Source organism: Eptatretus burgeri, chromosome 12, assembly GCF_056783735.1.
Source record: "Eptatretus burgeri isolate ZD-2024b chromosome 12, Ebu_testis_v1, whole genome shotgun sequence".
NCBI classification, from domain to species: domain Eukaryota; kingdom Metazoa; phylum Chordata; class Myxini; order Myxiniformes; family Myxinidae; genus Eptatretus; species Eptatretus burgeri.
Genome location: NC_140972.1, coordinates 57,814,931 through 57,829,637, shown reverse-complemented (window position 1 = coordinate 57,829,637; position 14,707 = coordinate 57,814,931). Strand labels below are relative to the sequence as shown.

The window sequence follows — 14,707 nt, the reverse complement described above, 5'->3', positions numbered from 1 at the left end:
GGGCCAGTACACTGACCCTTGACAAACTCCAGTAACAAATGAAAATATCAGGGATGGAACCACCCCACCTCACAGCACTCTCAGTAGCAAAGTATAGTTCAGAAATCAAATTGATCGGTTTTGGTGGTACCCTGCAAAGACCGAGAATCCTCCAGAGGGCATCCCAACTCTGAATCGAACACCTTGCGGAGATCAACAGAAGCTGTGAGCAGCCCCTGTTGAAACGCTCGCCTGCATCCGTTGAGGACCCAAAGAGCAAGGACACAGTCAATTAATTATTTATTGACCTCTTTGGTGTAAAGTAACGCCCGACGACTCTGGGTGCTGGTGCTTAAGAAGATAGCAGTGAACCTTATCCATAATTATCTGAGCAAAGACCATGACCGGCACTGACAGCAGCGTCACCCCTCGGCAGTTGTTGCAGTTCTGGCGATCACCTTTCCATTACCAGAATGGAACAACAAGGCCCCTCTTCTAGTCAGATGGGATTATGCCTGTGCTCCAAACAGAGCACAGAACTGCATTCATCGACATGATTACAGCATTTCCACCAGCCTTGAGAAGTTCAACATGGATGACACAGATCCCAGGAGCTTTACCCCTTTCAACTGGTTCACTGCAGCCTGTGTTTACACAAATGAAGAGGGTTCACAGTTTATTGGAGGGTCAGTAATACAGATAGTAACACCCCTGATATCCAACTCAACAGGTGGTGAGTCAGCCTGGTACAGCCGCTCAACGTAACTGGCCCAGTGGGCCTTCACCTCAGACTCCTCTAACAAGAGCTCACCACAGTCTACTCTAACTGCAGTACACCAAAGGACAGGCTTGGAGGAATGTAATGCACAAATTCCTCTGTAAGCAGAGCGAGAATCACTTGACCACAGGTGATGCTCTACCCCTTCACAAATTCCTCATAAATAAGCTTCCTTGTCCGCCCTCAGCGAACGTAAGTTTTACGACTCGGCGCCCTGAACAGCTCAGCTCTGCCATCAAGTCTGGCCCTGAGACTGTCAACAGTCGTTTACAATGGCTCATTTCAGCAGTCATTGGAGGCTGTCTTTCAACCGTCATTTGAAGTGTCCTTTTAACGGTCATTTGAGGCTCCTTTCAACATTCATTTGAGGCTCCTTTCAGTGGTCATTTGAGGCTCCTTTCAACGGTCATTTGAGGCTCCTTTCAGCAGTCATTTGAGGCTCCTTTCAACGGTCATGTGAGGCTCCTTTCAGCAGTCATTTGAGGCTCCTTTCGACGGTCATGTGAGGCTCCTTTCAGCAGTCATGTGAGGCTCCTTTCAACGGTCATTTGAGGCTCCGTTCAACAGTCGTTCACATTGGGCTCCTTTTAACGTTCATTTGAGGCTCCTTTCAGTGGTAATTTAAGACTGTTTCCAACGGTCGTTTGCACTCTATTTCAATGGACGTTTGTGGACACTTTTTCAACGGGCGCCGGACACTCTGTTCCCTGAGGTCACGCTGATGGTTCTTGGCACTTTTGCTCCTATGTTTTTTACCTCATGGACTGTCATGAGTGAGGAGCCAAGGCTGCGAGGGGACGTGCGAAGACAAGACGATTAATAGGATCGAAACCAAGCTACACTACAGACTGGTAGGATCACACACTGAGGCTATCCCCTCACACGTTTTTTCTGCTGCACCTTTCTCAGTTTCCCTTTTTACATGCACTCGCAACACACACCCACACGCACGTCGCTCTTCTCCATGCACGCGAGACATCTCACATCACAGTCTTTTTTCCCACTCCTCTCCCTCAGCGTTGAATAGTGGTTGTGAATGCTTGGGCCATGTACTGCAATAGTGGTAGGTAAGGCACTTGTTAAGTTTGCTCTGTGTCTCTTTTGTCTTTCTCTGATCTCATTGCTGTAAAAAATGCTTAACCCGTTTTTTTTCCGCTTTTGGAATAAACTCCCTCACTCTATTCAATCCCATTCTTCCCTCCAGGCCTTCAAAACAGCTGTTCACCACCACCTCTTATCATCCCCCATGCAAATCCTCGATCTTTTCTACCCCCGATAATCCACCCAAGCTCACCTCCTTCAAATTCCCTGCTTTCCTTCCCTAAAGTCCCTGTAATCTCCATCTTGTATTCCCCATGTTCCCCGCCTCATCCCTCTGCCTTCCATAGATCTCCTAATGTCTCTGTTCCCCAATGTTTTGTCCTTCCCACTCCCGCCCCTCTTGTCCCATGCCCCCCTCGCTGTGCATTGTGTGTTAGCTCTCACATGAGCCTCGACAAGGTGTACAAAAGAAAAAAAAAAGTCATTTCTCCCCGTGCCAGTGAAATCCTGACATCCCCCCCCCCTCATTTTTTCCTGCTCCTCACTTGTGTAAATACACCTGTTCTGGTTGAATCTATTTCCAATCTGTCCATGTCTGTCTTTTCCACCATTGGTTGAGCACTGCCCGCACGTAGATAGCTTGGGAGGTTGAGATTCCCGACGGTTCAATTTGCATAGTCCGGTATGTGCTAGTGGTACAACTCAGCCACATTCAAGATCACCAGATAAGGTAAGTAGCACATTTGCCAAAGGTGCGTTTCCCTGGTCGGGGAGTCATGGGACCCCCAGTTAAACGGTTGTTAGACTGACAGATACTGGGATTCATGGTCGCTCGATTGGCATTTGTAGTTGCATCGTAGTTCCATCGCAACCCACCATGGGGTGAAGTTATTCGCTCCCGGTGGCCTTCGGTGCAGGTAAGTTCGATAGAAACCGAGGATTTCCCTCTCGTAGTAGGCTCGAGCCCCAAGACCGCAACAATATCATATACACACATATGGATATTGTGATTATGCAAATTATACTATGTACATGCACACACATTGTACAACAAACACAAAAACACACACACACACACACACACACACACACACACACACACACACACACACACACACACACACACACACACACACACACACACACACACACACACACACACACACACACACACACACACGGCTCCGTTCCACCTTCTGAAATCTACATATGGGGATAACAACCAACAACACATACACAATTGGATTCACCATACTAGAACCAGTTTCACTTGACGAGCTGGTTCCACATGAAAAATAATTAACAAGCATGTTGTCATGCCAAAAGTTAGAAAGCATTTGATGAGAAAAAAAAAAAAATCAAACAGCCAAAAGTTGCACTATATAAAATGACTGACATTTTACATCCTCCAGCATAATGCACAGATCACATTCACAACAAACAACCACCACCACCACTATTACCACTACAACCACCACCACCACCTGCAAATACATTTAACTACTTGGAGGGGACAAGTAAAAGTTGTGATTGGTTTTCCAAAATCCAAATTTCTACTCTTATCTTTGGGAGCACTGCCTCAGGAAGAATGCAACAAGCAAACAGAGTTTGGAATTGAATCCCGATCATATACATGTTCGCTATAATAAAGTAGAAGGGCACTCTTCGACGTCGATAGATATGCCTCCGCCTACATCATTACAACATTGTTCAAACTTGCACCAAGTTTGATTTAAATCCCTGAACTCAGATTCAAAATATTAAATAACTCTGGCTGCCAGACCATGCGTCCGATCAGGTTGAAAATTAAAACATATATTCGCCATGATTACTAGATCATAACTGACGTTTCACGTCAATTGATGACGCGGTTCAAGAGAAAGACTTTTTAATTTTTTTCTCGCTCAATCCAATATGACTGACAGACCATGTGACCTATTAATTATTCATGAACATCCTGGTATCCCCAAGGATTGGGAACATGTGGGGTGAAGTTTCCCCTCAATCTGTCAAACCATTCTGGAGAAGAAGGTTTTTAAAGGTTTATTCTTCAAAAAAAAGCATAGCTGTTAAACCACGTGACCAACGACATTATAGCAGTGTGACCACTCCTCATTTTCATAAATGCCAAGGTGAGCCAACGAAAAAAGCCAAGAATTCACATGGTTTCGGAAAAGCGATGATAATAGAAAACCTATAGAAAACCAAGATGCCAAGGTGAACAACGAATAGCCAAGATCTTGTGAAAAAAAGCCAAGGAGTGGTCACACTGCATCATAGGTGGAGAACTTTTTGTACCTCCTGGATCGGCTATCATACCTGTAAAGTTTTGCCTCAATCTGTTCAGCCATTTCGGAGAAGATTTTTGAAGATTTTTATGTTAAAAACAATATGGCTGCCGAATCAGGTGACCGATGACATCATCATTTTTTTCCACCATACAATTTAGCCCGAGATGACCCTCAAAAATTTTCATACTTATCGGATAAAGCGTTTGACGTCAGAACGAAGCCACCTATGAGATCATCAAAAAAAATAAATAAATAAATCAAACTCGTTTCCCATGGGGAGTACTTCACATGTGCCAAGCTAAATTTTTTTCCAGGGAGCAGTTTTAGAGATACAGAGGTCTAAAGTATTTCATTTTTTCCAACATGTCTGCCACACATGACCTATGATGACAAAAGTATCATTAAAACATTCTACATGAGTAGTCACACCTATTATGGTGAAAATTGTGTCAATCGGATAAGTGGTTGGAGAGAAAACACAGAAAAGAGGAAAAAGGGCATTCAGAGATTGCAGACCCACACCAGAACTTCTTTTGAGTGGTGTATTTTTATAGGTTTTATGGTAAATCCAATATGGCTGCCAAACCATGTGACCAATGCATCATATGTGTTAACCCTTTGTTCCTCATGGACAGGCGGTCTTACATGTAAAGTTTCATCTCGATCTGTTCATCCACTTCAGAGAAGATTTTTGAAGGTTCTATTTTTTTTTTTGAACAATATGGCTACCGAATCATGTGACCGATGATGTCATAAATTTTTTTCTGTGGATCATTTTATCTCGAGAGGACCCTTAAAAATTTTAATAGTCATGCGCCACTTAACGACGGGGATACGTTCTGAGAAATACGTCGCTAAGGGCCCTGTCACACCTTTAAGTTTTAGCCAGCGTATGGCAAGGTATCAAAATGTATGTAAAACGCTGGCGTACGCTGAACTATTGATGTTTTTTTTTAAGTTTTGGGCATATAATAACGTGTTGGACGTATACATAATGTATTAGTAACGTACACAGAACGTTTCAATCATGTATAGATAACTTATACCAACGAATGCTGAGCGTGTTGTCGGCGTTCACAACCTATGCCCAACGAGAGTCTAACTTATGCAAAGCGCGGCAGCGTATCGCCGACGATCACGTGGCGTAGGCTATTAATAGGCTGCGGCTCGACGATTTAAATCATAAACCGCACTAGACATCGAAGTGTGAAGCCACTGTCACACCTCGACGTTTTAGCCAGCGTATGCCAACGTATGAAAAATTTGCCGAACCAAGCTGGCACACGTCGAATACGTTATGGGTAAGTTTTGTATACGTTAAGAGTACGCTGGCATACGTCATAGTACGCTGGCAGACATCGCAGTACGCTGGCATACGTCGTCATACGCTGAGTACTTCGATAAATTTTCAGCATGTTGAAAATTTCTCGACGTACTCGGCGTATGACACACGTTCCGCATATGCTGGCATAAGTTGTAGGCACGTTACGCGATCGTTGACACAGGTTACTTGTACGTTACTCATAAGTCGAAACACGTCGACGTAATGGTTAGCGTCAGTGTTCCAGACTCCCTGGTTATTTTTTCTTTTTCTTCGGTATGACGGTGATGTTGACACTTCGATTTCTAGTGCAGTTATGATTTAAATCGTTGAGCGACAGCCTATTAATTATATTATATCATAACCACACTAGAAATCGAAGTGTCAACATCACCGTCACGCCGAAGAACAAAAAAAAAAAAAAATAAACCAATGTCACCCGCAGGGTGACCCGTATCTTGCCAAAAGGTGACCACGTGTGACTTCTTTAAGGTCACAGTGAGGTGAACAGAGCTGCTATCCACCAGGAGCGACTCCTTGAGGAATATCTGCCTACGAGAGATTCCGATGAGAATCGTTCTACAGAGTAACCATGAAAAATATGCTTTTGCCTCATAACGTCACCAAATGACGTCATAATGTCTCAAGCTTGACATATCTAGAAAGCACTCATCGAGGTGTTCAATTTGAGGTACTACACGATATGGTTCCTAAAACTTGAAAATTTGACCTTGGGGTCAAATATGTTTGACCTCAGGCGCGAACCATGAAGGTCAAGGCCAATCGCCACCAAAAATTAATCAGCTGAGTGCCTTTGTTCATCCAATGGCTTTGTTCATCCAAGCCCATCCCTCGGAGCACTGCAGTTCGAGCAGAGAGTGGTAGGCTCTTGACAGAGGAGTCTGAAGTGAAGGCCCGCTGGGCCGGTTACTTTGAGCGGTTGTACCAGGCTGATCCCCCAGCTGTCGAGTTGGATGTCAAGGGTGTTACAATCCCTGTTGCTGACCCTCGAATCAACTGTGGTCCACCTTCGCTTGTGGAAACACGGGCTGCGGTGAACCAGTTGAAACGGGGCAAAGCTCCAGGGATCTGTGGCATCCATGCTGAACTTCTCAAGGCTGGTGGAAATGCTGCACTCGTGTCGTTGCATGCAGTTTTGTGCTCTGCCTGGAACACAGGCATCATCCCAACTGACTGGAAGAGGGGCCTTGTTGTCCCTCTCTGGAAAGGGAAGGGTGATCGCCAAGACTGCAACAACTACCGAGGGGTGACGCTGCTCTCAGTGCCGGGCAAGGTCTTTGCTCGGATAATTCTTGATAGGGTTCGCCACCATCTGCTTGAGCACCAGCGTCCAGAGCAGTCAGGCTTTACACCAAAGAGGTCAACGATTGACCGTATCCTTGCACTTCGTGTCCTCACCGAACGCAGACGAGAGTTTCGGCAGGGGCTGCTTGCAGCCTATGTTGATCTCTGTAAAGCGTTCGATTCAGTGAATCGGGATGTCCTCTGGAGGATTCTTGGTCTTCGTGGGGTGCCACCGAAACTGATCGATCTGATGTCTGAACTCTACTCTGGTACTGAGAGTGCTGTGAAGTGTGGTGGTACCATCTCTGACTTATTTCCAGTTGTTACTGGAGTTCGTCAGGGATGTGTACTTGCCCCCACACTTTTCAGCACTTGTATGGACTGAATTTTAGGGAGGATGTCGGAGAGATCAAGTTGCGGTGCGTCATTTGGGAATGTCAAGATCTCGGACCTTGATTTTGCAGATGATGCAGTCATCTTTGCGGAGACTTTAGACATCCTCTTGGGGGCCCTCGAGGTGCTGAATGAGGAGTCGGAGCCATTAGGATTACGGATTTCTTGGGTCAAAACTAAGATCCAGGCTTTCGGTGACATCTTGGATGCTGCTGTCCTGTCTGTGTCTGTTTGTGGTGAGGATGTTGAGGTCGTGGATAGATTCACTTACCTTGGCAGTGATATTCATGTCTCCGCAGGTTGTGAGCCGGAGGTCAATAGACGTCTGGGTCGGGCCTGGGGAGTCATGGATTCACTGGATCATGGGGTGTGGCGCTGACGGTACCTGTGCGGGAGGATGAAGGTCCGAGTCTTCAGGTCCTTGGTACTTCCAGTCTTGCTCTATGGGTGCGAGACTTGGACTCTGACCAAGGATCTGAGATGGAGACTTAATTCCTTTGGTACGAGGTCTCTTCGGAGAATCCTTGGCTATCGCTGGTCGGATTTTGTGTCCAACGAGCGGTTGCTAAGAGAGACTCGGATGAGATTTGTTACCTGCATAGTCCGTGAGCGTCAGCTGCGGCTGTATGGACATGTGGCTCGTTTTCCTGACGCTGATCCTGCTCACCAGATTCTCTCAGCGAGGGAGTCTCATGAGTGGAGGAGGCCAGTGGGCCGACCACGTGCCTCATGGTTGCAGCAGGTTGACAATCATCTCAAGGAGATGGAGATGGGCCTGGCATCTGCCTGGGGGATGGCCAGACGGAGGCCCCTGGAGTACCGGCGGAAAGTGGACGCAGCGACGCGCTGTTCTGGCACATGCTCCCATACCTGACCTGACCTGAGTGCCAGACCATGAACTATATTCCTATGAAGTTTGAAGACGATCCGATCAAAATTACTCAAAAAATAAGGGTTTCGTCAACTCCCCTGATTTGCGACAAAGTGACCTTGACCTTTGACCTTGAAAATTTTATGTGCTGAAAGGGACCTCTATAGGCCTCTGATATGTGAAGTTACAAAAATTTCCAGTGACAACTGTGCTCTGCAGAGTGATTTATACGTGATTACAGACCAAAAACAAAAAAACATATGAAGGTCAAGGCCAATCGCCACCAAAAATTAATCAGCTGAGTGCCAGCCCATGAACTATATTCCCATGAAGTTTGAAGACGATCCGATCAAAATTACTCAAAAAATAAGTTTCGTCGACTCCCCTGATTTGCGACAAAGTGACCTTGACCTTTGACCTTGACCTTCAAAATTTTGTGCACTGAAAGGGACCTCTATAGGCCTCTGATATGCGAAGTTACAAAAATTTCCGATGATAACTGTGCTCTGCAGAATTTTTTATACGTGATTACAGACAAACAAAAAAAAAAACAAACAAAAAAAAAAAAACAGGAAGTCTGGAACACTGACGCTAACCATTACCTCGGCGTGTTTCGACTTATGAGTAACATACAAGTAACGTGTGCCGACGTGTGTCAACGATCGCGTAACGTGCCTACAACACATTACTCATAGGTTAGAAATAAGTTTCAGGTACGCGAAACATTACCTCGACGTGTTTCGACTTATGAGTAACTTACAAGTAACGTGTGTCGAAGTGTGTCAACGATAGCATAACGTACCTACAACTTATGGCCAGCATTATGCGGAATGTGCGAGTCATACGCTGGCATACGTCGAAAAATTTCAAGCATGGAAAATTTGTCTAACACCTCGGCGTACAAAGACGTATGCCAACGTACTATGAAAAAAGCCAGCGTACTACGACGTATGCCAGCGTGCTCTTAACGTATACAAACTTACCCATAACGTATTTGACGTGTGCCACCGTTTTAGCCAAATTTTGCATACGTCAGGCATACGCTGGCTAAATCGTCAAGGTGTTACAGGGCCTTAAGCGATGTCGTCATTGTGCGAACATCAGAGTGTACTTACACAAACCTAGATGGTGTAGCCTGTTGCTCCTCGGCTACAAGCCTGTACAGCATGTTACTGTACTGAATACTGTCGGCAATTGTAACACACATCCAAGACAGACGGAAGATGCGTTAGTTTTACCTTTGTGCTGTTCATGACGGCCATGTGTGTTGTTAGCGGCTGCATGCAATCTCCTCTCCCATCGATTATAGAAAGGTGAATAAATAGCGTTTGGATTTTATAAATACATAATCATTGCATCGATGTTATAATTTATAAATGAAGAAACGAGCACCTGTCCATTGTGTGATATATTTTCGGAACAGTGCGAATGTTTCAACAACATAAAAAGCTTCACCAAAAATAAATTTGAGTTTTAATTTCGACTGTAACAACAACGATTTATTCGTGGAATTCTTAAATTCAAAGGTAATTTACTTGCGAGTTCTCAGGTAAACATGCAAACATTGGTTCAGTTTGAAGGCCGATTTTCTTGAATCCCGATGTAGCGCGACCCCGCTTTTTTCGCGATGACATTTTATGGACCTCAACGATTGCATTATAACGGGGCCACACTGTCGTTGTTTATTATCATTATGAAGTATTATGTACTGTACATAATTGTATGTGCTATCCTGTACTTTTATACGACTGGCAGCGCTACGACATCACTAGGTGATAGGAATTTTTCAGCTCCATAAAACTCTTATGGGACCACCGTCATATATGTAGTCCGTCGTTGACCGGAACGTCTTAATGCGGCGCATGACTGTACTGATCGGATGTGGCATTCTGCATATGCAATTATGATGTCATAACGAGGGCATGTATGATGTCATTAAAAAAAAAATCACACTCATTCTCCATGAGGAGTACTTGCTATGTGCCAAGTTTCAATTTTTTTTCCTTGGTGCGGTTTCACAGATGCAGAGGGCCAAGGTATTTCATTTTCCAACACAGCTGCCACACGTGACCTGTGACATCATAATTATCATTAAAACATTCTACATGAGAAGTCTCACCAATGGTGAAAATTTCGTCTCAATCCGACAAGCGGTTGCGGAGAAAAACTCGAAAGTTCTGTGCGGACAAACAAATAGACAAACAAACAGACAGACAGACAGACAGACAGACAGACAGACAGACTAACAAACGTACACAAATGCAATGCCCTCTCCTTCAGCGAGGGTAAATAGTCTGGACGTACATACGTACGCACACATGCATGTACATACGTACAACCTGAAAACAATTCCTCTGGCGAATTTGTCAGCGGAGGCATAAAAAGTTGAGGGACCTATGTTACTCTCTTGTCTGACTGAGAGGACTGATGAGACACACCTGTAGGCTGGTCACAGTGAAGTTGGCAATAAGACGGATGACATCTGGGTAGTTCTCCACCTTCACAAGCTCTCCAAGCTGATAGTTACTCTTTAGTCGAGCAAGCAATCGGCAAAACTCATGGTAGTTATTGGGATCCGAAAGGCTCTGCAATGAAAAACAGATAAATGCGACTTTTTAAAATGTCCCTGCATAAATTTTTTAACTTCCTCAAGTAGCCACTACACATTAAAGAAATAAAAACAGGCTACAAAAGTTGGTACAATCACCAATTTTGTTTGCCATACCCATCACAAAGCAACATCAGATGGGACTGGAGCCAACCACCCCTCAAACCATAGCCACACCAACGTTACCAATCGATGGCCCCAAATAATAAATTTGTAACAATTTTTGTAACACTTCAGAATATCAGTTGCGACAAATATTTCTCTCCCTAATGACAAAACTGTAGAAAGGTGTTGAATATATATTAAATAAAAGTCATGGGATGCATGCTTTTATTGGCATTCCTCAAGTCTTGGGATCCAGCCTTTCTTGTTGGGCCTTCGACCCTCGCTTTCAAACATGCTACCAGTTTTAAATATGTTGGATGTAGAATTCTTTGCCATCTCTTGCATAACATGATTTTATAGTTCTTTCAGACATCTGGGTTATCAAAATTAAAAATGTTGTTCCAAATTCTCAAACACATCCTGCAGAACCCTCCATCAGATTTCAACAAAGTGGTTTTGACATCGATGTACCATGATACCAATTCATCACTCCACAAAATGTGGAATTTTAATTTGACCACACTGACAAAAGGCTTCTGTGCAGCTGGTCTTCAGCAGTATACCAGAGAAAACAGGGCTCTTAAAATTAGATAAATAACATGCGCTCCCAGTTGCCTGACATCTCGATGACTCCTCAAATTTTTGTCGTAACAGAGAGTTTGGACTAACAACCCCAGTCAGCTCCGTCGAACAATGTATGACAGGGTTCTTCTGTCCTCAAGTAATTTTTGATGGTCTGGGTAGTTGCAGTTTATCACATGATGACATTTGCCAAGGTTAATTTGTGGATGGCTGGAATGATTGAAATTATGCTGTTGAAGGTGCCTTCTCTCTGGCAGTGGATTATCATTCCTCGTTGGGATTGCATTAATTCACTCCTCTGAGTATAGCCGTTGATTATCACATTTGCCCATCGATAGTGGATGGATGTTATGTTTTCACTCGTGCCCGTTTGTGTGGAAGATATCTCAAAAAGTTGTGGACGGATTTGGATGATATTTGGTGGGCACGTGAGGTGTGTGACAAGGGCAATCTGATTAGATTTTGGTGAAGATCCAGATGCGAGAATTTTTTTTAATTTTCTAAGTGATTGAGAGAAAGGGCGAAAAAAAAACGACATATAGCACATCTCAAAAAGTTGAGGATGGATTCGGACAAAACATGGTGGACAGGTTGGGAGTGTGACAAGTAAGAATTGACTCAATTTTGGTGAACATCTGAATTTGGATATGAGATATAAAAAAAAAAACTTTCTTAAAGTGATTCTTCACCATTGAGAGATGGGACTAAAAACGACAGATAGCACATTATCCAAAAATCCAAATCCATTGGGACCAAACTCTGTGCAGAACATTGGTGCTGCCTAAGCAGTCTCTTGGGCAATTGGGCACAATCCTGGATGGGTCGCCACTCCGACGGAGGATACTCAAATGGCTCAATCATCCCAGCAAGCTGGTACTCATTTTGCCAATCTCAGAAGGATGTCAGGCTGAGTCAACCACACCTGGTAGTAATTCAATGGCCGAGCAGGATTTGAACTCAGGACCCTAGGATCCCAAGCCCGCCACTCTAACCCTCAAGCCAACACCATGCATATAGCACAATATATAACAATATATCCATCAAAAAGTTGTGGACGAGTTATAACAAAACAAGGTGGATGAGTTGGTTAGGTGACAAGAACAAGCCAATTCGATTTTGGTTTAGGTCCGGATCCAGATCCTGCCTGTCAGTGGGATACAAAATGTAAACTGTTCAGCCTGGCAAAGGTATGTGCTCTCCCGATTGCCCTTCTTGTTAATACTCAATGTCGATGACATTAATGGATATGCAAATCGAACATGTGTGGGGAAACAGAAGAGCTGTGTCCTCTGATTTTGGCAGGACAGTGGACAATGCATGCTGCCGAACGATCACAGGCTCCACAATGCAGTTTTCCCTGATGCCATCTATATATTACTAAAACTCTCATCTTGTATGTATGTATGTATGTTCCCGAAATACAACCAAAACGGTACACGAAAGCGCAAAAATTTTAGTACCACCTTACTCACCATTCTCCTGCGGTGTGCAGTATCAAGTTTCGTTCAAATCGGGCAACGAAAAAATTATTTTAAAAATCAATTCCGGATTCAGCCAAGTACTCTTCAGGAGAATTTGATCTAAGCAAACAACGTTAGCGGTATAGTTTGCTGGAGCTATCTTTTTTTCTTCTTGAAATGATTAATTAAAAAATCTCAAACCAGTAGTATTTGATTAATGCAAACAATCTCAGCGGTGTAGTTCACTTGAGCTATCATTTTTTTTTCTTGAAATGATTTTTTTCATCAACCGCTGTCACAACGGAAACCCAACGGGTTCATGGGTCGTCTAGTATACAATAAAACCACAGCTCTGATCAGTTCTTGTTTTTCATTTACAGTCTCAGGCTTACAGTGGAGTTGAATACAAAAATCACATGTACACGTGTAAACAAATACATGAGACATCGGACTTTAACTTCAGAGAAATAATGCCACTGGGGTTGGGGGAAGTGGCATCATTTCCCAGAGCATTCTGCATACCTGCGACGCCACCATTTATGACAACGTAACTCATCTCTCTGGACTCATTGGGGGGAATAAAGTTGGAATTTCCTCCTCCCCATGGGTGCCAACCTTTGGGGTTTTTTTTCCATGGTCTATCCTTTAAATGCTGAGCGTCAATCAGGGAAGCAGCACGTACCACTCTTAAAGTCTTTGGTATGACTCAGACAGGGTCAAATTCAAACTGCCGACCTTCCAGATTCACAGCGGACGCTCTCACTTTCATGCCACAGAGTCTGCTTGTTTCACCAGGCATCAAACTCATAGGAGCAGGTGATCTTACTGCTTTATGAGCCATCATTTGGATGTCTTAAACACAGAATTAATTTCTACGAATGCTATACATGAAGTTTAAACCCCAATGAAATTTGAGTGCCAAAAGATAGAAGAAAATGAAAAATACAAAAACGAAAAAAAACAAAACAAATCAAGCATGGAAGAGAACCTGAGGGTTTTCTAGGATCCGTTTAACACCATCAACAAGATGAGAGAGGAACTTTGCCCGCTCAGTGTTGTTAAAGAGGGAGCGACGAACTGAAGCAACCTGTACCAAGCATGACAGGACCTGTAACAGGAAAATAAAAACATGTAGTGATTTTGACAGAACTACAACTGTATCAACATTCTAAAATGTACAAGAAATTTGATCCAGACATTCATTATGCAGAACAGAATCACTATTTAATAGATTTGTGTGGTCCTATCATGTTCAAATGTGATGCTACGTCACTTACCAGTGGAGATAATGTTGGTGGAAGTGAGCAGTAAAGATCAAAGAAAAGCTGTAACGTTGAAGTGTCCAAAAAGGCTGCAAAGTGAAAGAAACAAAAGAAAAACCATTTATATATTACCAAGTGCTGCTGTAACGAAACGGAAAGGAAACAGAGTGCTCAATCAATCAATCAATCAATCAATCACTGCACTCTATACCACACACATACATACATACATACACACATACACTGCATGGCCAAAAGAATGTGGACACCTGCTCGTCCAACATCTCATTCCAAAATCATGCGCATTAATATGGAGTTGGCCCCCTTTTGCTGCTATAACAGCCTTCACTCGTCTGGGAAGACTTTCCACAAGATGTTGGAAAATTGCTGCAGGGATTTGCTTCTATTCAGCCACAAGAGCATTAGTTAGGTCGGGCACTGATGTTGGGTGATTCGGTCTGGCTTGCAGTCGGCGTTCCAATTCATCCCCAAGGTGTTCGATGGAGTTGAGGTCAGCGCTCTGTGTAGGCCAGTCAAGTTCTTCCACACCGATCTAGACAAACAATTTCTGTATGGACTTTGCTTTGTGCATGGAGGCATGGTCATGCTGAAACAGGAAAAGGCCTTCCCCAAACTGTTGACACAAATTTGGAAGCACAGAATCGTCGAGAAGATCATTGTATGCTGTTGTGTTAAGATTTCCCTTCACTG

The 14,707-nt window shown here is 43.8% G+C and overlaps 1 protein-coding gene across 5 annotated transcripts in view; it reads right to left on the bottom strand.

Annotated features, from left to right (window-relative positions):
• Positions 1–14,707, bottom strand: part of LOC147015691 (exportin-7-like) — a 297,528-nt gene that overhangs the window by 230,008 nt on the left and 52,813 nt on the right. For all 5 annotated transcript variants that reach the window (XR_015049793.1, XM_085848087.1, XM_085848088.1 and 2 more), the window contains 3 exons: positions 14,012–14,085; positions 13,723–13,842; positions 10,418–10,564 (listed from right to left, as the gene is read on the bottom strand). Coding sequence is in view for 4 of the 5 variants with exons in the window: in XM_085848087.1 (XP_085704213.1) it covers positions 10,418–10,564; positions 13,723–13,842; positions 14,012–14,085 (341 nt within the window). In the remaining variant the exon portion in view is untranslated. The remainder of the gene's footprint in view (positions 1–10,417; positions 10,565–13,722; positions 13,843–14,011; positions 14,086–14,707) is intronic.